Here is a 24330-nt window from a genome sequence, read left to right on the forward strand (position 1 = left end):
TCAAAATCCCCTGGATATTTTATAGCGTCCCAAACCTATAAGCACTTATAGTGACACAGGCCAGATTTGCAAAATGGAGCCGCGTCCTTAAGGCCAAAAGAGGCTGAGTCCCTTAGGGGTTAAAGGTGTTTAGGATGAACTGGTAAAAAACAAACCTAGTAACACTTCCCTGGTTTAGCAAACACATTGTACTTTGGAAGAAATGAACTCTGATGACCTCTGGAAAAAAGTATGAATATATTAAAAATGATGGCGGCACAAACCGAAATTTTTGCTGAACAAACCAGCACAAACGTAGTACTAACGTTTGACACCAGTTTTGTTCGATTCCGCTAATGCGGCGGGGCTGCTTGAACTTTTGACTTTTAATTTTTTGTTCATATATTCAAAACAAAAGCAGCACAAACAAAAATTTGAGCAGCACAAACGTAGAATTGTTCGTCACCAGTTTTGTTTGGTTTGGGTAATGTGGGGGGCCTGGTTGACCTCTGATGACCTCTGGAAATTTTCATTAATATCTTAAAAACGATAGCGGCACAAACGCAAATTTTTGCTCCACAAACCAGCACCAATTTTGTTTGATTTGAACAAGGTGTGGGGGCCCACTTCACTCAGATCCTGAGGTGGAGTGAAAACTGGAGGTTGTCTGCGTGTAATGTTTGGGGGAACCGTGACAACCAATTGTTATTTTAGCTACTGTTGAAAGATCTGGTATTATTGACATTGCGAGAAGGGGACAGATATGGATGTTTTCCGTAGGATGGGAGTTTGGGACTAGTTGGAAATTTTTGAGTTAAAATTGTTTGCAATTGGACCCCTTGGTTTTCATACCACCCTTGGTTTCTTACCAATCCATCTTTCTGGCAAATTCTTCACTAATTTGAGAAGAGTCCTTCTATGTTATGTTTGGAACAAAAAGGTCATCAAATTTTTATTCTACCTTGACAGGACCACGGGATAGATGGGGAATAAGGCCCCTTCCACACTAGCGAGTGTGATGCGATGAACTCGCATCACACTCGCAACGCAAGCTGCCGGGAACGCACGGCCCGAACGCTGCACCGCGGGAGTGAACTGACATGCTGAGTTCACTCCCGCGGTGCAGCGTTCGGGCCGTGCGTTCCCGGCAGCTTGCGTTGCGAGTGTGATGCGAGTTCATCGCATCACACTCGCTAGTGTGGAAGGGGCCTTAGGCTAACAGACCTGAAAAAAATACTATGTAGCTATACAAAAATCTGATACCATATGTGCACATTGCATAAGAAGCATTATGTGTGTATCCCGGAAAACTTTGCAACACTGTTAGTCGTGCCAATTGTGCTCCAACCCAAATCTTTTTATTTTATCTTTTTTTAGGCATTTTATCTTGCCTGATATGGGCTCGCCTATTTCATCTTAATAGAATAAGACATCTTCTCGTGTGACTTCTACTGCTTCAACTTTCCTTGAATAATAATTTAGCTTTAGGTGACTATCTCCTTGTATACATATTATACTTCTAGAAAATTATCAATTACAGTAAATTCCGGATCATGTTCCTTTTCTGCACCAATGTAGTGGCATCATGCTAAGAATCTTATGTCCAATGCCATCACTGTCTGAATCAACCCAATACCCCATTCTTACTGAAATAGTATTTTTTTTGTGTTTACTTTTTATTTTCATTTTTACTATGTCTCAGGAGGTGACTATGGTTAATATAACCTGGTGGGCCCTTAAGTGGACCCTGAGCAGCCATGGCAATGGATTGAAACCCAAATGGAAAATACTCTTTATTCTAATGATTTTGATTTTTTTCTGTATGTTTTACTGCTATAGTATTATCCATCTATCCCATATATTAAAGCAGTTTTTATTTATTTTACAAGTGATGAACTACCTCAGCAGCTGTCTGCCAAGTTGCATGTTCCACAACCACAAAACTACACTAAAGTGGTAACATTAACTCTGTATACTTCCAAAGATTGTCTTTATGAGGTAAGAAGCAAAATACATTTTTGTAAATTTTCAATTGTGTTTATTGTTCACACATAGTCTATTCAGGTAGTAGGCCATTAATTGTAATTCCTCGTCAACCCTTTAAAATCTTGTGTACCGTTGTTTTCTGTTATTTGTCAGGCATATTTTATTTCTGTTTATATCCTGCAAAATTTGGGGTGAGAAATGTTCCATTATCTTGGACTCTGTTCAAATGTTGCTTATTTTTTAACATAACTCTATCACAGGGTTTGAACTTTATTAACCATTCATCCTGTAGGGTAGCTCCAGCATTGTGAATTCATACATATGTTTATTAGAAGAATAAATAAGATATATTACTTATCAAATTTACTTTTAACTTCTAAATAAAGCACAAGTGGGGCTATGGTTGTTAACACCTTAACGACCTGGACCTTTTTTGTTTTCGCAATTCCATTTTTCACTCCCCACCATCAAAAAGCTATAACTTTTATTTTTTCATGTAAGGAGCTGTGTGACGGCTTGTTTTCTGCATAACAGATTGCACTTCATAGTGACGCTATTTAATATTCCATGCCGTGTGGGAAAAAAATTCCAAATGCTGTGAAATTGATGAAAAAAGGCATACATGCCGTTTTCTTGTGGCCTTGGATTTTTGGGCTTTCACTGTGTGCCCCAAAAATGACATGTCTACTTTATTCTTTGGGTTGGTGCAATCACGGGAATAACAAATTTGTATAGGTTTCATAATGTCTTCATACATTTACAAAAATTACAACCTTCTGTACAAAAAAGATTTTTTGATTTTGCCATTTTCTGGCGCTAATACATTTGTCATACTTTGGTGTACGGAGCTGTGGGTGGTGTTTTTTTTTTTGTTTTTTTTTTTCGACGTTTTCAGTGATTCTATTTTTAGGACTGTACAACCTTTTGATCATTTTTAATTAAATTTTTTGTATTTTTGGCAAAAAAATGCCATTTTTAACTTTGGGCGGTATTTTCCGTTATGAGGTTAAGCGTGTAAAAAATGGTTATTACCTAATGTGTTTATTACTTTTACTGTTTATTTATATTTATATGACTTTTAGGAAAAGGGGGGTAATTTTTATTATTAGGTTTTTAATATAATTTTTTTTTTACTTTTTAATTTTTACTATTTTTCAGACCCCTAGGGTACTTTAACCCCAGGTTGTCTGATTGATCCTACCATATACTGAAATTCTACAGTATGGCAGTATATGGGGATTTTCCTTCTCATTCATTACAATGTGTGAATCGCATATTGCAATGAACAGGTTAAAACCAGACAGCCTCGCATCTCGCACCCAACCGGAAAACACCCCCGGAAACACTTGTAACCCATCTCCCTGCTTCCTGAGCACTTCCCCTCTCCCTCTCTGTGCCAGGAATCTTGTGACAGTAGTGAGTATCATACTCTCGGCTTCCAAAGATTTCACCAGACATTGTAATGTCAAAAATATAATAGTCTACTTTTTCATTTCAATAGAACTCATATTACCCCTTCGAAATATTTGTTTAGCAAAAAAAATTGATTTATACTACTAACTACTGGTAGTTACAACTTGGACTAGCAATTTAGGAACACAGATCTTAACATTATTGCATGTTAAATGTAAATAGATGATAATGGAATTCAGTTACATTATATTTTGGACTATAAGACACTTTTTTGCAAGAAAAAATTCTGCTATAAAGTGCCTGTGTCTTATAGTCCAAAGGTCAGGAGGATCGGACACTGCCCGAACCTCCTGACCGCTTTAATGGAGATCTAGGAATAGCTGTAATAACTTCACAGGACCCCCAGAGATCACAGTTTCCTCTCCCTTTCCTAGCCACATCCCGACTGTAATACAAAAGTGATGTCTGTAGCATGTGATTGATCACAAGCTTCCTACATGACTGAAGGTTCTCATGTTGTCTAGGATGGAGCAGAGGAGAATCTAAGGGCTGGGACAGAGTAAGATGAAGAGGTGTGTGTTAGTGCACTTGACCAGTGCCCGGCCAGTGTTTGTGTGCTCATAGAAGCTCCAGTGTGTATAGCAGCTGCCACAGTGTTTCTATGTATATGTGTGTGTTGCAGTGCTGTGTGCGCTGTGCTGGGGTGCGACCAACAGAGATATTTGTTGCCACGATCCGTTGCCATGACAGCCTTGGGTCACACAAAGATCCGAGGCTATCAGGTTTTAGGCTATCTATTACAATGTGTGATTTGCACATTATAAAAGATGGTGTGCAAAATCTCCATATACTGACAGTATATGGTAGGATCAATGCTACAACCTAGGGTTAAAAATAGTAAAAAATAAAAGGTAACAAAAGTGAAAAAAAAAATAAAAAATTCACCCCTTTCCCTAGAAGTCATATAAATATAAATAAACAGTAAAAATCAAAAACACATTAGGTAATTCCAGATCTATCAAAATATAATACTTCACTGCATTTAAACCCCGTAACAGAAAATAGCGCCCAAGGTCACAAAAGGCATTTTTTTTGCCATTTTGAAAAATATTAAAAATTCAATAAAAAGTGATCAAAAGGTTTTACAGTCCTAAAAATATAAACATTGAAAACATCATCAAAAGTCGCAAAAAATTACCCCACCCACAGCTCTGTACACCAAAGTATGAAAAAATTATTAGCGCCAGAAGCCGGCAAAATGAAGATTTTTTTTTTTTTTGAACAGGAGGTTCTAATTTTTGAAAATGTATGAAAACATTACACAACCTATACAAATATACATGGTATCCCCATGATCGTACTGACCCAATGAATGAAGTCGACCTGTCTTTTTGGGCACACAGTGAAAGCCATAAAATCCAAGCCCACAAGAAATGGCACGAATGTGTTTTATCATCATTTTCAATGCATTCAGAATTTTTTTTCCTGCTTCCAAGTATACAGCACAGAATATTAAATACCATTACTATGAAGTGCATTTTTATGCAGAAAACAAGCCCTCACACAGCTCTTTACATAGAAAAATAAAAAAGTTATAGATTTTTGAAGGTGGAGAGTGAAAAGCAGAGACGCAAAAACGAAAAAGGTTCTGGTCTTTAAGGGGTTAAGTGTTCTCATACAACTGAATGCATTTCTCTCCAAAAGAATGAAACCTCTGATAGCCTTCATATTTAACAATATTTCATATTTAATGTTATATTTATTTGAAGTTTTGGTGAGTTTTTTTTTCCTTCTTTCACCGTGAAACCACTGGAGAAGGTTATCAATTGGTGAAATGATCTTCCGCTCTCATTTAACATAGCACTGGCACTTTAAAGGGGAGGCCACTTTACATCAAATTTTTTGTGATGTTTGGGGCACATAATATTAGCTAACTCGCCAACATACATCTATTAAAAGTTCTACATTGATTATTGTGTTACGTCCCCTGAAATCAGCCAGTACTGTCCATGAAATGGCGGAAAATTGAGGGTCTTGTGATCCTTAGTCTCTTTACTGACTCAGGACTCCAGTGCAGGGGAATGATCCTAAAGAGAATAAATACTGGCTGGAGGAATTACTGGCTTGACTTCACATTTTAAGCTTTCACAGCTTAAATGGAACTTGTCACCACATTTTCACAAATTCAAATTCAGAAAATTTAGAGGGCCAGCGCTGGCCATTTCATAGAATTCTATATAAACCTGCCTCTCCCTGCACACCCTGCCAGATATTTGTGCCTTGGAGAAAGCTTTGTCTCATGTTATTGTGATTTCCCGTTGTGACCCCGGTTCCGTTCCTGATTATGCTCCTCTGCTGCCTGGCTTGACCTATTGCCACTTTGATCACATGCTACCCATCCTGACCTGCTGCCTGTTCCTGACTACGATTCTACCTAACATCTTTGTATCTCGCCTTGGCTGCCACTGTGGACAAAGTCACACCTATCGAAAGACCGGGTGGTACCATGCCGCAGCATGTCTAACCCGCTTTGCGGCAGACTATGGTGAAAACAGGGTGCCACTACCATTCTGGTCCCAGCTGTCGGCTTACGTCCTCGTCCGCGGTGATCCAGTGGGTCCACTACCCCTGGAGCCTGACAGTAGGATCCGGCCATGGATCCTGCCAACGTTCCGTGACCCGGACTGGCAAATCTTGCCACCATTGTGGTACAGCAGCCCCGAGAGATTACCACGCAAGGTGAACAGCTTAATCAAGTCACCACCATGTTGCAGCAATTGATGGCAACTCAGCAACAGCGTCAAGCTCCTGTGGCTCCTCCTGCTACTCCGGTTACACTACCTGCAGCTGAACCTAGGTTGAGAATATCCATGCCATTTAAATATGATGGGGACCTCAAGTTGTGCAGGGGCTTCATAGGTGGCATTTATCATCCGCCTCCTCTCCGGGGAGGCCCTGGCATGGGCTATTCCCCTCTGGGACAGAGAAGACCCGGTTACAGCTGATGTCACCCCCTTCTTTGCTGAGTTCCGGTTTGACTGCACTTCTGAACCTACATCAAGGGGACTCATCAGTTCAGTTCCATACTCTGGCCTCTGAGCTAACCGGGTACGATGCAGACCTGATTGCAACTTTTAAAAGGGACTTTCAGGACAAGTTAAAGACGTGCTGTCTGCATGCGACCTGCCGTCTACTCTGAGTGATCTCATCTCTCTGGCAACTCGGATTTATATCCGGTTTATGGAGCACTATGAGGAGCAGCGTCTCGAGCAAGCGCAAGTCTTGGTCCAACGTTTGCCTTGTCTGGCTCCTGCATTGCAATGACAGCTTCAACCACCTGCCCTGACCACTGCAGAGGAACTGATGCAGGTGGACAGAGCTTGGCTGTCTGCCCAGGAATGTTCCAGGTGACGTCAGGAGAACCTCTGCCTTTTTTGTGCCAGTCTGGAACACTTCCTTCAGTCCTGTCCTCTCCGCCCTCTCAGTTTTAAGCGTCCGAGAAAAGCATGCACCTAGGCTTCTTGAGAGGTGCCTGTCTTACTCAGCTCCAGACAGGTGATCAAGCTGTAGATTGTGCTCAACGTTTTAGGTTGTGCTGCAGATAGGCACAACACTATTGTAGGCTTTGTGGTGATAATTTTTGTCAGGTGCTGCCTCCAGAGGATAATCTCCTAGATAGAGTTGCCAAACTCTATAGGATATGTGAAAGTGGTCGGCATCTGTCTTTTGTTCACTTGAGAAAGGGGTAGAACACCCCGAAACGCGTTGTGTTTTAAAGACCTGGAATAAAAATTTTGTGTGCGCACACCTCTGTGTGCGCCATCCTTTTGGACCCCAACAATAGACCACTTTCTGATGTTGTGGGGGAAGAACCGACTCCACGTCATATCGTTCCCCCAAACAACTAGTTGTTGCTGCTCCTGTGGACCTACAGCAGCTTCCTCCTGGCAAGACCTGTGTCTGACCAGCTCTTTGGAAGAGGATACTGATTTTGGGACACTGCTCTCATGTGGCAGGGCCCCCTGGGGTGCAGAGATCTGTTGCTTTCATATCTCGCTATTACTGGTGGCCAGATTGGGTCAAGGACGTTCGAGATTTTGTGAGTTCCTGTGCCTCTAACACATTGTCACATCTCAAGCCTGCAGGTCGTCTTCTGCCGTTGCCGATACCCACTTGCCTGTGGACACTCACAGCCATGGACTTTATTACTTCTCTCCCATCTTCTTCAGGGTGGATCGGTTCGGCTTTCCTAGATGTCCCATTTTGTCACTCCCAGGTCTGCCGTCAGCTCCACTCCTTGCCAGTCTGTTCTTCCTGCACATCTTCCGGCTTCATGGACTTCCCTCAACATTGTTCGGACCATGGGGTCTAGTTCGTTTCTCATTTCTGGGGCTCTCTGTGCGGTCAACCTCAAGTAAAGTTGGACTTCTCATCTACATACCATTCGCAGTCCAATGGATAAGTTGAGAGGGTTACTCAGACCCTGGGCTGCTATCTCTGCCATTTTGTCTCCGCCCGGCAGGACGACTCGTCCACTCTGCTGCCATGGGCCGGATTCTCCTACAACTCTCTGGAGTCTGAGTCTGCCAGTGCCAATACTTTCTTTGTTGTTTGTAGACGACATCCATTCCCACCTCTTCCTTTCTCTGTGTCTGCTGATGTTCCTTCCTTGAAAGAGTTGGTAGAAGACCTTAAGTCCATCTGGGCACAGACTCCTCAATCTCTGGTGTCTGCCAGCACCAAAGCTCAGGCTGATAAGAAACGCAGACCTCCCCCAGTTTTTTCTCCAGGTTATAAAGTGTGGCTCTTCTCCAGATTTGTCAGGTTTAAGATTCCAAGCAATAAACTTGGTCCACGTTTCCAGGGTCCCTTTGAGGTGCTGAAGCGCATCAATCCCGTGGCATACAAGCTGTGCCTTCCTCCCACCATGCACACCCTGAACTCCTTCCATGTCTCTCTCCTGAAGCCAGATATCTTGAACAGCTTCTCCCAACAGGTACCTCCTCCCACTCCTGAGGCTAATGCAACTGTCGTCTGAGGTAAAGGAGGTCCTGGATATGGAGTTGGTCAGAGTAACGTGGTTCTTTCTCGTTGACTGGAAGGGGTTCGGGCCAGAGGAGAGGTCCTGCAGAGATTTTTTCAGCCTAAGAAGAGGGGGAGGCTGAACGGGGTGGTCCTGTCACTGGTGCTCCTCATATCTTTGGTCACGGGCTCAGTACACGCTGGCACGGCGCCCTCGCGTCTTATCTGTCTCCGCTCCTGTGCCCACTCCTGATCCTGGTCCTCAGGCCGTGCTTTGCTTGGCGCTGGCCATTTCTCAGAAATCTACATAAACCTGCCTTTCCCTGCACACCCTGATGGATCTTTGTGCTTTGTGCCTTAGAGAAAGCCTTGTCTCATGCCCTTCGCTGTTATTGTGATTTCCCATTGTGACCCCGGATCCCTTCCTGACTACACGCCTCTGCTGCCTTCCCTGATCTATTGCTACATCCTTGACTCCGATCCCGTGCTGCCCGTCCTGACCTCCTGCCTGTCCCCGACTACGATTACGCCTAACGTCTTTGTACCTCGCCTTGGCTGCCACGGCAGGCAAAGTCGCACCTGTGGAACGACCTCGTGATACCACGCTGCAGCAAGTCCAACACGCTTTGTGGCGGGCTCTACTGTAAACCAGGTGCCACTTAGATTACGGTCTCAGGTGTCGGTTTACGTCATAGTCCGCGGTGGTCCAGTGGGTCCACTAACTCTGAAACCTAGCTAGTGAAAGGTTCCCGTAGAGCACTATTAACTGACAACTTTCTTTTAGTGAAAAGTAATAATAATCTTCATTTACATTACCGCTTAAAAGTTTGGGGTCACCAAGACAATTTTGTGTTTTCTGTGAAAGCTCAAATCTAATTACTGGGGTGGATAGAATACCAGCTGCCTAATTCTTCCCTAAATAGTCCATGTATAGTTGTACGTTTGGAGCGATTCGCACAGCAGGCTTCTGGAACACGATCAACATAGACAGACTGGCTGATGCCTGCTAACCCCGACGCCCAACCCTCCGATGGCAATGTCTCAGATGACCAGGAGCCTGCTTCACCACCCAAGCAGCAGAGGATTAAGCTCCGGTCTTCTTCCCTCGCTGGGCAATCGACTCTCAGTGATGTGCCGCGAGCTGTGGCAAAAGGCAACGCAACCATGGCCTCCCTGGTGCAACAGATTGGAAGTATGAGGGAGGAACTTGCTGTGCTCAGGCATGATGTTCATAAAATATCTGAAAGAACCACAGAAGTGGGGAAGCTTACCTCTGATTTAGAATATGACATGGGGAAATGCAAAAAGGGCACTAGGCATGCTCAGCAGGAGAATCTAGCCCCCTGTACTAAAACGAATGATTTGGAAAACAGGACCAGACGTAATAATGTCCGCCTGGTGGGCTTTCCAGAAAAGGTGGAGGAGCAAAAAAACAACAGCCTGTATTGAAGAGTGGCTGCTACAAAAATTTGGCACGGATGGTTTATCTCCACTATATGCTATAGAAAGGGTGCACCAAGTTCCCACTAGACCCCTGCAGCCAGGCCATGGTTCAAGGCCCATCTTAGCCAAAGTCCTACACTTTAAAGATAGGGATACTATTTTACGTCTTGCCCATGATCATCCGGACCTTACAGTTAATGGTTCTAATATATTGCTATTCCCGGACTACTCCATCGAAGTCCAGAAACACAGAGCCAAATTTATTGATATAAAGAGACGATTACAGGATTTAAAGGTGGTATACTCTATGATTTTCCCGGCCAAGCTACGGGTTGTGGCCCTGGAAACAATGCACTTCTTTGAAGACCCGGGAGCTGCTCTGGATTGGCTTGATCAGCATGAAGCCAAATTCAAGGCCTGGATGGCAGAGGCCCAACATCAGGAGTGATGGCGTGAATAGTTCTGAGTATCCTTATAGCGGCGGGGACACTTACATATGGCTAAGTTGCAATGCTGCAATGTTTTGTTTTGTGATTGATAATGTGATTGATTTCATAGTCCTTCCGCCTGCTGCTAGTCAGCCGCAGGGGGGACTGTGAAGTGGCAGGTAACGCACTGTGTAAGCTATAGTCATTGATGGCAGTAATATATTTTTATATTGAACCTCTGATGGAGCGTAAGGGGAGAAACAGAGGAAAGAAATGAGCACTTGGCGGGTATTCGACTAGAGGTTTTCCCTTTACAGTTTGGGTGGTTTTTCCTGTAAAAGAAAGTTTTCAGGGGAAGCAGGGGAGGTAAGAGTAGTAGGTTAAGCGTTTATAGGTAGGGCTACAATTTGTATGAACAAATTCCAGGACATTATGAAAAACAGAATAATGCAATATACATTTAGAATTCCCAAACCATCACATGGCTACATATATTCCTGTAGTTAGCTGGAATGTCCGGGGGTCTTTCAGACTCCACAAAATGATTGGGATTTTTTCAATACCTTTTAAGACAGCAGCCAGGAATTTACTGTTTACAATTAACCCATATATCCACGGATTGGTAGTCTCAGTTACAGAAGGTGTGGATGGGATATAAGTGCAATGCAGCTTACTCCTCATACGCAAGAGGAGTTAGTATTTTAGTACATTGTAGTGTGCCTTTTCAGTGTGTGGATAAAACGGTGAATGCTGAGGGAGGTCTATATGTCTGCACTGCAAAGTCGGCTCCCGTGTTCAACTGTTGGTTGGAATATGTCGCCAGCTATCCTGGGATACTGTGCTTGATGGTGGGAGATTTTAATATACCTCATTACAAATTAGATAGATGCAGAATTGCCCAGGGTCAGTCGGCGCAGGGAGGTGACCCCATTTGGTTCTCTGCTGCGGTAGGTTGATTTGCTAGATGTTTAGGGACTCCAGCACCCGCAGGAGAGAGAGTATTCATGTTGTTCCTCTACTTCTGTCTGACCACTCCCCCATATTGACCACATTGTCTATCTATGATGCCCCTAAGGTGGTCAATAGACTGTGGCGTCTTAACCCTTTTTGGCTGTCTGTTCCTAGTGTATCAAGTGGTTTGGAAACAGAGATACGCAGGTTTGGCAAGGAAAATGTGGGATCAAAGGTCCCTATCCAATGCATGGGAAGTGCTTAACCCCTTCGGATGCTGAGCTGGAACTGAGCCGGCATCGGGATACATGGCGTGCCGGCTGTAACTAACAGTCGACATTCCCGAGTAACACTCGTGGTCAGAGTGTGCTCCCTCCTCCACCACGCTGGCTTGGGGGCACCAACCATTTCTATGGCAGCTCTGAGGTCCAATCAGGACCCCAGGGCTGCCTGCAGACAGTGCCTGTAGGATGGCGTCTATGTGCATAGGCTGACTCAGCTAATACATCAGTATTGCAGGGTATTATCATGAACAAGCAATCAGAAGATTGCTTGTTTATGTCCCATGGTGGAAATAATAAAAAAGTTAAACCTCTAAAGGACGCAGCCATTTTGTAGCTTAAGGCTCAGCCCAACTTTTTTGGATTCTGACATGTGTCGTTTTATATGGTTATAACTTTTTAACACTGTTATTTATCAAAGTGATTCTGAGATTATTTTTTCCCCATCGGACGCTGAGCGCTAAGTCACTGCATTAAGCGTGTTATTTAATAAAAATGCCCATAAGCCCCATAACATATAAAGAGATAAATAATGCACTAAAAAAGTCTAAATCATAACACAAACCCCACATATATAGTATCACTGTGTCCATAGCAACCCGTAGAATAATAGTAAATAATTATTCAACCTGCACTAAAAAATGTTAAAAACCCACCAAAAGTTATGATTTTTACCTATTTAATCCCACAAAAAATGCAATAAAAAGTGATCACAAAAACATATGTACTTCAGAATGAAATTGTTGCAAAGTACAACATGTTCTGCAAAAAATGTAACCAAATGTTCTGTAACCAAAAAAGTAAAAATGTTATGCCACTCGGAAGATGGCTATACAAAAATGATTTTTCCCCACAATAGTTTTATTTGGCAAATTTAGTAAAAGATTAGAAAAAAATATTTAAGTATGGTATCCCTGTAATCGTACTGACCCATAGAATAAAGATAACGGGGCAGATTTACTTACCCGGCCCATTCGCTGGATTCGGGTCCGGCCGGGATTTATGATGGTAGTTCCTCCGCCGTCCACCAGGTGGCGCTGCTGCGCTGAAAAGCATCTGAACGCACTTCAATACACCGAGCTGGACCAAGTGAAGGTAAGCGTGTCCCAAGCGACACATTTTCGGTTTTTAAATGCGGCGGTTTTTCCGAATCCGTTGGGTTTTAGTTCGGCCACGCCCCCTCCCCCCCCCATTTCCGTTGCGCGCATGCCGGCGCCGATGCGCCACAATCCGATCGTGTGCGCCAAAATCCCAGGGCAATTCAGGTACAATCGGCGCAAATCAGAAATATTCGGGTAACACGTCGGGAAACCGCGATTTGGGCCCTTAGTAAATGACCCCCAACATGTTTATTCGGCTACACGGTGAACACCAAAAAAAAAAAAAAAAGTAAAAAATCCAGTATTAATTAAGAATTGATGCTTTTCTACTCTTGCCCTCAAAAAAAGTTCATAAAACAATATGGGATACCAACCCCAAAATGGTAACCCTGGAAAAAACATCCCATCCCAAAAAAATGCCGTCACAAGGCCCCAATAACACAAAAGCTAAAATTTAATAGCCTGGAAAAGGGGCCAATGAGGAAACTAAAATTCTGGCAGCCCTCTTTCCCTTCTACTCTCCGATGTGCGCTCATAAAACAAGTAACGATGTGGGGGGTCTCTGTACTCAGGAATAATTGCATAACAAATTGTTCGATGGGTTTTCTCTTTTTATTTTTCGGAAATGTGTACATTTTAGGACTAAATGAACGTATAACCAACAAAATTTGACCAATCTAAATTTCCCCTCCATATTGATTTAATTAATATGAAGATCTCAAGGGGTTAACAATCTTCCTAAAAACTGTTTCTGATAGTTTGAGGGGTGCAGATATGAAAATGGGTTGATTATATAGGGGATTTTTAAATGCTAAATAGTCAATTCTGAAAATACAGAAAAGTGATATTCAATTTGTAAGCCACGTGACATCTAAATAATTATATCCAGACATTTCAAAAATTATAGACATATGGGAAATGTTATTCAGCAACTTATTTAGATGGTAAATCTATCTGCCTGAAAACGCAATGATTTAGAATTTTGAAAATGGCAAATTTTTTTAAAAAATCCTAATTTCTCCTCTTTTTTCTAAATAAACACAAAACTTATAAAACAAAAGTTACCACTAAAATGAAATACAACATGTGAGGGAAAAAACATTTTCATAATCGCTTTGATAAATAGCAGTGTTCAAAAGTTATAACCATATAAAGCAGCGCAAGTCAAAATGCAAAAAATGGGGCTGTGCCTTAAGCTGTAAAATGGCTGCAACCTTAAGAGGTTAAAGGAATATAAGAGGTATATTGATGAAGAATATTAGTGTCACTTAAACACGGCCCCATGGCTTAGATATTACGATACATAGGGAGATGGCAGAAGAAGGTGTTTGTGTGGGTTCCGTGTCCTGATATGCAGAATAGGTTGCGGAATGCACAATCATCTTTAAATACCCACCTGTTAGAAGTAGCCAATAGGAAATGTATGTTCGCCAAACAGCATTTCTTTGAGGAAGGGGAAAAAATGGGGCATCTCCTGTCAGTGTTTACAAAGGCGCAGCAGGGGGTTTCCAATATTTCAGCTTTGAAGGGATAGTAGCGGGCAAATACACTGCGACAAGCCGGAATAATGGAGGTTCTAGAAGACTTTTACTCCTCACTTTATTAGCCAAAGATACAGTCCTAAGATGAAAATATGTTAGAGTTCCTTAGTGCGTCGGCTCTTCCCAAAATATCAGCGAAGGACAGGAAAATGCTGGAGCAACTGCTGACCTTGGAGGAGTAAGAAGGAGCGGCGTGAGGCATGGCTAATGATAAAGTCCCTGGGGTAGATGGCCTACCAGCCGAGGTGTATAAGCAATATGGGGGAAGCCCTTCTTCCTCATTTGCTAGAAGTCTTCCAAGATTCTTTTGTAAAAGACTCGCTCCCTCCATTAATGCAGGAAGCCATCATCATGGTGTTGCCAAAGGAGGTCTATTGCCAGATTCGTACAGGTCCATATTGCTAACATCAGATGTAAAGCTCCTTGCTAAGGCCCTGGCCAATCTTTTAATCAAGGCTATTACATCTATAATAAATGAGGACCAAACTGGTTTTCCGCCTCAAAAAAAACACAGGAGACTGTTTCTTAGCCTGCAGATCCCATCGGATAATGTAGACAGGAGAGCAATCTTAATGCTAGACGCTGCTCAAGCGTTCAATAGTATAGAGTGGGTATTACTATAGAGGCTATGGGGTTTGGACCCAAATTGATCTCTTGGGTTAAAGTACTGTACTCGGCTCCTAAGGCGCGAATTAGGGTGAATGTGCATTATCTAAACCATTTCCACTTTTCAGTGGCACGAGGCAGGGTTTCCCCCTGTCTCTGTTGCTATTTGCAATAACCATCAAGCCCTTGGCTGTATGCAACTCATCAGAGATTAAAGGGTTCAGATATGGACAGATAATAATAAAATTGCGCTGTACGCAGACGACACACTGCTATGTTTGGATAAAACTGGACCTTCTCTATTGGCAGCCATGCATCTCCTGGACCAATTTGGGGCTATGTTCAGCCTTTTGATAAATTGGCATAAGTCAGCTATATTGGCACTAGATATGATGAACGGTGCTCTGATGCTGGGACCCTCCCTTATCCCTTTTCTTACCCCACGACTGTTGAGATTAAGTTCAAAGCTTTGTGCAAATTACCTTTATCTGTCATTGGGCCTCTAAACCATATCAAAATGGTGGCAATGCCCCAGATTTTGTACCTTTCCCATAACACTCCAGTCTGGCTGCCTCTCTCTAGATTTCACAAGATAAAAGCACTGTTCAGGGATCTGATATGGAGTAAAGGCCATCCTATAATACGGTTTGAGACATTGCAACACTCTAAAGTGGAGTGGGCCTAGCGCTACCTAACCCTTGGGTCTACTATATAGCGGCGCAGGCAAAGCATCTTAAGGCGTGTGGAGTAACTGAAACAGCCGATATGATTTCCCTGATGATTGAACAGCACCTGCACACTGAGAACCTTTCGCAGGCATTCAAAGCCAGGAAATTTAAAGCTGGAAAAAATGGCCCTGAACACTTTGACTTTGGTTCACAAATTGTGGGGTAAACTTAAACAAATAAGAGGGCTGGCTGGTCACACCGAATACACACCTCTGTGGGACAATCCAGGTTTGGACGAATTTAAACCTCTAGAATGTGCATCATTTTGAGAAGGAAAGGGACTGACTAGGCTCTCACAACTAGTGGACAACTCCCTTATTAAGACATTCCAGCAGCTACAGAAAACTATTCCAGCTCATAGTCATGACTTTTTTCAGGATCTTCAACTGAAGCATGCCTTTGAAGCCCAAACGGGAGTGGGGCCTCTGACATATTAAGGGGATCTTCTACTTCAATATATAGCTAAGGAGGGTCACTCCTTGGGACTCATCTCTCTATTATACCAGCTTCTTTTATGCAAATTCTTAGATGGCTTCCATAGCCCTGACTTTGTACTAATCTCCCACTTTACCAGCAACAAAGCAAGCCCAGACCATCACATTACCACCACCATGCTTGATAGATGGCATCAGGCATCTTTCAGCATCTTTTTAGCTGTTACGCGTCTCACAAATGGTTTTTATGCCAATATTAGTCTTTTCATTTTATTAGTCAGTCTCAGATATATCTTTTTCTTTGCCACTCTGCACTGAAGGCCAGGATCCTGGAGACGCCTCTTCACTGTAGAGGTTGACACTGGCATTTGGTGGGTACTGTTTAATGAAGCTGCCAGTTGAGGACGTGTGTAGCATCAGTTTCTCAAACAAGAAAAATGTATGTACTTGTCTTGTTGCTTAGCTGTACAGCGGGGCCTCTGAAGGGAGCAGCACACACCGTTGTAGGAAATATTCAGTTTTTTGCAATTTGTCTCATGGAATGGCTATTATTTCTAAGAACAACAATAGACTGTCGAGAATTACATGAAATTTCTTTTTATCTGGCCATTGTGAGAGTTTCATAGAACAAACAAATGTTATGGTCCAGATTCTCAACCAGTTCAAAGGAAAGTCAGTTCGCGGGTGTGTCCACAAGTTCAGTTTTTCAGATGCAGTTTTGGATTTCCAAAATGGTTTGTAAAATGGTCCAGCCTTTATAAGGGAACAGAATAAAATAATTTAATAAAAGACAATGCTGGTGCTGCTTGAACCATCTATCAGCCTCCATCTTAAATACACAGTCCAAAGTCAATGGGACTTCAGAGAAGCCTGGAGCTTGTTATATATCTGGTGTCTGCTGGTAAACAGACGGGTGGAAGACAGTTTGCCTTAAGAGATGAGTTTTAAGAGCATGTTTGAAACTTTGGAGGTTGGCTATTAGTCTGATAGTCCACTGAAGGGCATTCCAGAGAATTGGTGCAGCTCCAGAGAAGTCCCCGAAGAACAGATACTTAAATATAGTCAGGATAACAAAATAACAAAATTAGGGCATTTCACATATATAATTCCAAACTGTCTCTATCTGTCCTGGTCTACACAATTTCGGTTGCCCCAGCATCCGACCGTTAATATTCTAACTTAATGGACGGGAAGGCATATTGTTCTTCTGTCTGAACTCCTCTCTGCAGCACCCACACCCTTGCATTCCAGGATGAGCTAACACAGAGAGACTTCCTGCCGGCAAGCGATGTGAGGAGAGCTGCAGTCGGATAAAGTCTCTATCCAGGGGAGGGAGGCACAGCAGATTTCACAGTGAATATTGTGGCTGAGAATGTAATTGTGTGTTATATGCATCTCATGGATCTCATAATCGCTTATTTCTGATCAGACTCCTCATTCATTTAGCTTCTGAACATTCAATAGTATCTGACACACAAACTATATATAAACCTGGACCCTGATAATCTAACCACATTATCAGCACACAGCATCTTACAGCACTAGAGGGATCATAATGTATGTGCTTAGAGAGTCCCGACCCACACTCTGTAATTTTACACTGACCAGCCTAGGGAGTGAAAGGCGCTAAAACAGCAAGTACAATTGCATAGTAAGTGGTAAAAAAAATTCTTTATTGTGTAAACATCACTAGGGGATTTAAATTTGAGAATTTTGTTTAATTGCAAACCCTTTTAAGGCACAGATAAATTTAACATCACTGGTAGATCGAAGAGCATGGGTTGTGCGATAGACTGAGATGAGAGAAGAGCTTTGTGGTTGTGGGTGATTATTTTAAACTGTATATACAGTAATGGCCAAAAGTTTTGAGAATGTTACAAATGTTAATTTTTACAAAGTCTACTGCATCAGGTTTTATGATGGCATTTGCATATATTCCAGAAAAACCAACAAATTGTGACAAAATGCAAGCATTGATTGTGCAAGAATGGATTTCTATCAGTCAGGATTTGGTACAGAAGTTGATTGAGAGCATGCCAGGGAGAATTGTAGAGAGTGAATCAGATCAACAATCAACATTTTCGAGGTTTCAATGATAAGAAATATGCAAATTATGGTACAAAGGAAAGGTTGATGTCCAGTACAACCCCTGTTCCCTTGGTGTTATAGTGACCCCACAGGCTGAAATCGAGATAGATCGAGACAAGAAGTTCAGTCTTAGAAATATTAAGTTTCAAGAAGAGAGAGGACATGATGTAAGGCAGGGGTGTTGTTGCATGCAGAAGTTTATAGCTGTAAAGATGACGCTGGAAACTGAATATGCTTATGGTTTGTCCGATGGGGGCTGTATAAATGGAAAGGAGGATCAAGGACTGAGTTCTGAGGAACCCCGACAGTGAGAGAAAGATGATGAGAGAGATCCAGAAAAGAAGATGCAAAGTACGGCCACAGAAGAAAAACAAAAGAATACAGTATCCTTTAGGCCAATAGAGCGAACCATCTTGAGGAGGAGCTAGTGGTCCACAGTATCAAACACTGCTGAGAGATCCAGAGGAATGAGGAGAAAATATTCACTTTTGGATTTAGCGGTGACCTCGTCCCATCATGGTCAAGGGAAGCTGTTTCCACCTCTATAGCTCCTTCAGTTTTTTTTTCAATTAGGGGTGTATAATTCAGCTTGTAGATCTGTTCAGGTTGTCGTCCAATATGTACCCTGTCACGGGTGTTCCCGCGCCCCTCTCTGCTGCCTGGGACCCCCGCCATCTTCCTTACCTTGCCGCGTTCCCGCCTCCTAGGGCCGATAACTTGCGCTGGCTTTCCGCCTTTTCTGTTAAATGTCCGGCCCTTTCCTGTGTCCCCTGACGGATTTCTGTGCACTATGCCTGAGAGAAAGCTGTATTCCTTGCCTTGTGCGTTTAGACGGATTTCCCATTGTGATCTCGATTCCGTTTCTGACTTTGCTCCTCTGCTGCCTGTCCTGACCTACTGCTATGTCCCCGACTCCAATCCTGTGTGGTCTGTCTCAGCCTTCTGCCTGACCCTGATCACGCTTCTGCCTCACGCCTTTGTACTATACCTCGGCTGCCAAAGTCGCGCTTGTGAAGCCACCACTGCAGCAAGTCCAACACGCTTTGCTGCGGGCTCTGGTGAAAACCGGGTGACACTTAGGCTCCACTTTCAGGAGTCTGCTTACATAATCGTCCCTGGTGTTCCAGTGGGTCCACTAACCCTGGTGACTGACATATCCCTAGGAATGTTATATGGGACTGCGCCACTTATATGTGTATGACTGAGGGTGGCCAGTTGGCACTGGTTCGTTCTTGCCTCAGATCTAGAATCTCGCTTTTTGCCACATTAATGGTGAAGCCTGCAAAGTCCCCAAATCGCGCTGTGTGATGTAATACCCACTGTAGGTGTTCTGGGTTGGAGAAGAATAGGATTATGTCATCTGCAAAGAAGGCTTGTTTCACCGTTTCCCCTCCTATATGCCGTCAAAAAACGACCCATCCTCCAATGACCTTGCTAATGGTTCCAGTGCCAAATTAAAAAGTAAAGGTGAGAGCGGGCAGCTCTGCCACGTACCCTTCTGCAGTCTGAATGGGGATGATGAAAACCCTGTAGTGTGTATCCTTGCCATCGGTTCACTGTACAACTTTTCAGGAGGGTGCAGAATTTTCCTGTAAAATAGTATTTTCCAAGAACTGTCCACCGCCAGGGCCATTTTATGTTATCAAAAGGTTTCTTGGCATCTAATGGCACTAGAGCTGGATGTTCGCCTGGTTTGCAGGCAGTTCTTTACCCTGTCTAGAATGGTCAATACTTTACATACATTAGTCACCATGGCTCTACCTCTAATTGTTCCAATTAATCTAATTAATCCTCAACTATTGCCGGCATGCTTAGTGTCACTCTATCTGCCACTATTTTAGAATGTATTTTAATATCCCGGTCTATCAGGGATATTGGGTGATAAGAGCCGGATCCTTGCCCGCTTTGGGTAAAAATTTTATATATGCCGTCTTGGAGTGGAAGGGGAGTTTACCGTGTTTGTGGATTCCATTGAAGTATGGTACCAGGATAGGGATTATCTGTTTCTTTAATGCCTTGTAGAACTCCGTGTTGTACCCATCGGGTCCAGGAGCTATTCAGTTTTTCAGTTTGCTGAACTCCTCTACCCACTTCTTCCTCCGTGATATCTTGATTCAAGATATCTAACTGGGCTTGCCTTAGTTTTGGTAGTTTACTGGAGGAGAGGAAATTTTCAGCTACCACTATCCCTAATCCCGAATGTGTTGTCCATATAGACTGTGGCGTAATGTTCCTTAAATTCTGCATTCACCTTCTTGGGGAGGCGACCACTATCCCTAGTACGGCTGGTATATGAGTTGGTTTAAATCTTCCTTTCGCTAATCTGGCTAGTAGTTTTCCTGACTTATTGCCGTAACAGAATAGCTCCACTTCTAAGAGTTTGCGGTATAATTCTTCCCTCTTATCCAACCAGAGATCGTAATTTGATCTCACCTCATCACATGCTACACGAGGGGTGTCACTAGCTTGTATGTACTGCTTCTCTATTTTCTTTTTAAGAGTGGCTGTGTATGCCATATGTAGCCATACCCATCTGCCCTCCGTGTCGTGTTTTGATTGTGTCACTTTTCCTGAGAATGTCTTGTGTAGCAGGATTGTCACCTTGTCCTTCCCCTTTTGGGAGGGTGATCCATACACCTGTCCCACCCATAATTTTTGAAGCCTGTAGTAGTCTGGCTCCTCCAAGTGTATTTCCTGCAATAATGCAATGTAGTTTGTGTCTTAGGCAGTGTGAGACTAATGTTAATTACATGGCATAACATAACATATGGTGTTGAGTGGAGCTACACTCCCTTACCTTACCCCTGGTAGTCCACCTCAGGATCTTCTGAAGGGTCTTGGGAAACTTCTACCCGACTCCGGAGATGACATTTTGGACTCTAGGCTGCGGAATCAACATCTTGGGGTCTGCAAGGTTGTGGTAAAGTCATGTGTTTCCTGTCTTCCCTCATCTAGTGAGGATTTTGAAGGATTCTGAGAGGAGAGCCTCTCCTGCTTCATTTGGAGTGACATAGATGCCCATGGAGCAGTCATCGTAGAACACCCTGAGGGTGGCTGGGAATATCAGTTGAAACCAAACTCTCTTTTATAGCAGAGCCGTTCATACTTCGCTGAAGCTCTTCTCTTTTTGGCAGCCTCCGCTGAATAATCTTCAAACGGTAATATTTTGGATCCTCTGAACAACAGCGGATGCTTTCATTGGCAGAAAGCTTGAATGTCTGTTTAATCATTGAAATCCAGATAGCGCATTACTTGTCTAGGCCTGGCCATGTTGAGGTCTCTCTTAGATATCTGGGAGGTAGTTGTTTTTGTGTCTGGCCCCAAATGGTGTGCCCTTTTTACCTGGCATCTTCTTTCCAGTGCTTTCGGTAGATCAAGTTCGCAGAACACTTGCAGGTCACCCATGGCACACGGATCCTCGGAGGCCTTCTATGCGTTGGTTGTTTCTTCTTGTTCGCTTTTCAGTATCTTCTATCTCTATCTTTTCCGACCACCTCTTAGCTTTGAGGGTGACCACCACCAACTTTCTCCTCATCAACCTGGATATCTTCCGTATGAGAAATCCTCTGTTCCGCCTCTGTTTTCCTGCCCTCCTTTTTCATTATATTGGTATTGCCCTCCTTTTTCATTATATTGGTTTCGCCATCACTTCTGCCAACAGTGTTTGGTAGTTCATCTGTAATAAGTTGGTGTGGGTGTTCTGGGTGTCCGATGCCTTAAGATTTGGTGACGGAGGTGAGCGGGCTCTTGCTTTCGTGACCCCCATTGTTTCAACTAGCTGGGAGGACAGGGTTTATTAACCTTATTTTGGGGGAATGCATTTTTTTGGCTTTGTTTTTTTGTGATGCATGTGTGAGCATTCATGGCATGGTATAAATAGCATTTTAACTTTTATATGATCGAAAAATGTATAGTTTTTGAAAGTGAAATGTTTTGTGAGAATCTTTTTTATATATCAACAGGTCTAAGCATCATTTTATATTCTGTGGTTAGTGTACACACACTTATCTACTATGGGACAAAATTTAGAGTGTTATTGAGAGAATTTTTTTATCAGTAGGAGATGTTAAAACTGTAAATTTTTAACATGTAAGTGTTAAACATGTCCTCATGTCCTCATCAGGGTCTGATGTGTGCCCGAGACTTCCTGATGGCCTTAAATGTCAGGCCCTGCAAACCATAAACACAAACCATATCAACTAAATTTTTCAACTAACACAAAGTGCAATGTGTCACGAGAAATCACCTGGAAGCATTCCAAAATTATAACCACTTAGTAAAATATCTCAGATTTGAAAAAAATAGGCCATATCTATGCCAAGACAAGGTGCTGTTAAATGGTAGTAGATGTGCCCTAATAATTTCCTGAGGAACAATGTTCCTAAACACAGTCCTCTTTAGAATATTTTATATATTCAATTAATCCCCTGGTTTTCTTTCTGCAGAAAGTTTAATGTTATCACCTGTCCTGTTTATTTATTGAATTAAAGAAAAATATGTTCTAAAGGTTTAGTAAAGCTTTAAAGAGAACCCGTCAGGCAAAATAACCCCCGAATCTAAATATATTTTCATAAACTGCCATTAGAAAACATTGCCTCTATCCCTTCATTGTCCCTCTACATGCCTGTAAACTTAAGCAATGAGGTCCTAAAGCTGTATGCAAATGCCCTGTGAAATGTCCAATGAGTCATTAGCATATTCAAGCTGTCCAGCTTATTCATGAGTCGGAGGCACAGCCACAGCCCCAGTGCTTGACTGACAGCTTGCATAATGATGTGAGGTATAATGGTGTAATGGCTCCTCCATGTGCTTGCTGATGGCCACGTCCCCTGCAGCCTGTGTATGTATAGGAGAGATACAACAACTCCAGGCAGCCATGTTATAGTAGAACATGTCAGGTACACGTGTAGCTGATGTCTGTGTCTCTCACATGTGTATTAGGAGGATGCAGCATGTCAGCAGATGAAGCACAGACACTAGCAATGCTTTACTATACATTACACACAGACATGAGCAGGGGGAGGAGAGGGGAGGGATAACAGGGGTGACATCACTGCCCCTGACCATGTGACCAGCCTCATTTACATAATAAAGAATGTATGATTTGACCAGATAAATGCTGGGATAGGATCCTTGTGAGCTGCTCCAACAGTTAGAGGTGACAGAAGTAGTGACAGAGACCTGATGACAGATGTCCTTTAAACATACCAACATTTTATTCTCCGTTATTGCTTCACTTGCTGTATTTAAAAGTGAGCATCCCAACAGATCTAAGCAACCTTAAGATTACACTACCCTGAATTTATTAGTTGTCAGGTACCACATAGATGCATAGGGGGAATTTATCATAAGCTGGCACAGATAAAAGCCACGTGCCCTCCCTTTCCGTTTGTGGGTGATACATCAGGGGGTGGAATCCTCTTGATGTTTCCATCATTCTGACCTGGCCTAGTTATGTGTAAAAGCCTGCAAACAAATGTTAGCACGTATTTAAAATGTATGCAGACACAAGACGTGAATGCCCTTTGCTGTCCCACTTAACCGGTGGCTAACACCCCCTCCCCCCAGTAACACTCACACTCTCACACACACATACAATAACACACTCACGTGGCATGAAGGTGGTGTAGACACAAAAATAATTGCTATTTCTGTTGCAGTTATGTCAGTGTTTCTGCACCAGTAAATGTTGTAGAAACACTGATACACTGATATTTATCAGAAGTGTCTGAAAGCAGAAATGTTCTAGTCATCCATGGCAACCAATCAGTCAGCTTTAATTTAATTAACAGCCAAGGGAAGCTAGAACAGTTCTGCTCTCAAACACTTCTGATAAATCTCCCCTATAATCTCCATAGGAACTATGGAATACACAAACAGACCATAGATCCGTCTGTGGCCTGTGAGATGCACATGTTCATGTGTGCGTAGCCTAACAGGGACTTGTGTCTCATTCCAGGGTTGTAAACTATCTCAAATCTCATTATCTTTATTTATTGAATAAACTTTTCTTCATTTAAGTGTATTCTGTTTTTACTATGTTTTTACTTAACCTGGAAATCCAATTAACGTTAAGTTGTGTCAACTTTTTTTTTAATGTGCATAAGATTAACAGTAGGAGACAAGTTCTTGTGTAAGCAGTAGGAAACAAGCTGTTGAAAGGCACTAGTGAGCACCATTAAATGATATAACTTGCCCATGGATTTTAATGCTTTAGCATTTGTAGTCTAATACTATTTAAAAATAAAACTTTCTTGACTATTAGAATTTGATTGTTTTCAAACTTTATTTTTCTTTCTATTGAGCACTCTAGGAAGCAGACAATTTTTA

The 24330-nt window shown here is 42.6% G+C and overlaps 1 protein-coding gene across 1 annotated transcript in view; it reads left to right on the forward strand.

The window, feature by feature from the left end:
- The window catches only part of PGAP1 (post-GPI attachment to proteins inositol deacylase 1), a 316353-nt gene that overhangs the window by 191624 nt on the left and 100399 nt on the right, over positions 1 to 24330 (forward strand). Inside the window, exon 18 of the mRNA XM_072120897.1 lies at positions 1869 to 1977. Coding sequence (XP_071976998.1) covers positions 1869 to 1977 — 109 coding nt within the window. The remainder of the gene's footprint in view (positions 1 to 1868; positions 1978 to 24330) is intronic.

The sequence above is a fragment of the Engystomops pustulosus genome, chromosome 8, assembly GCF_040894005.1.
Source record: "Engystomops pustulosus chromosome 8, aEngPut4.maternal, whole genome shotgun sequence".
NCBI classification, from domain to species: Eukaryota; Metazoa; Chordata; class Amphibia; order Anura; family Leptodactylidae; genus Engystomops; species Engystomops pustulosus.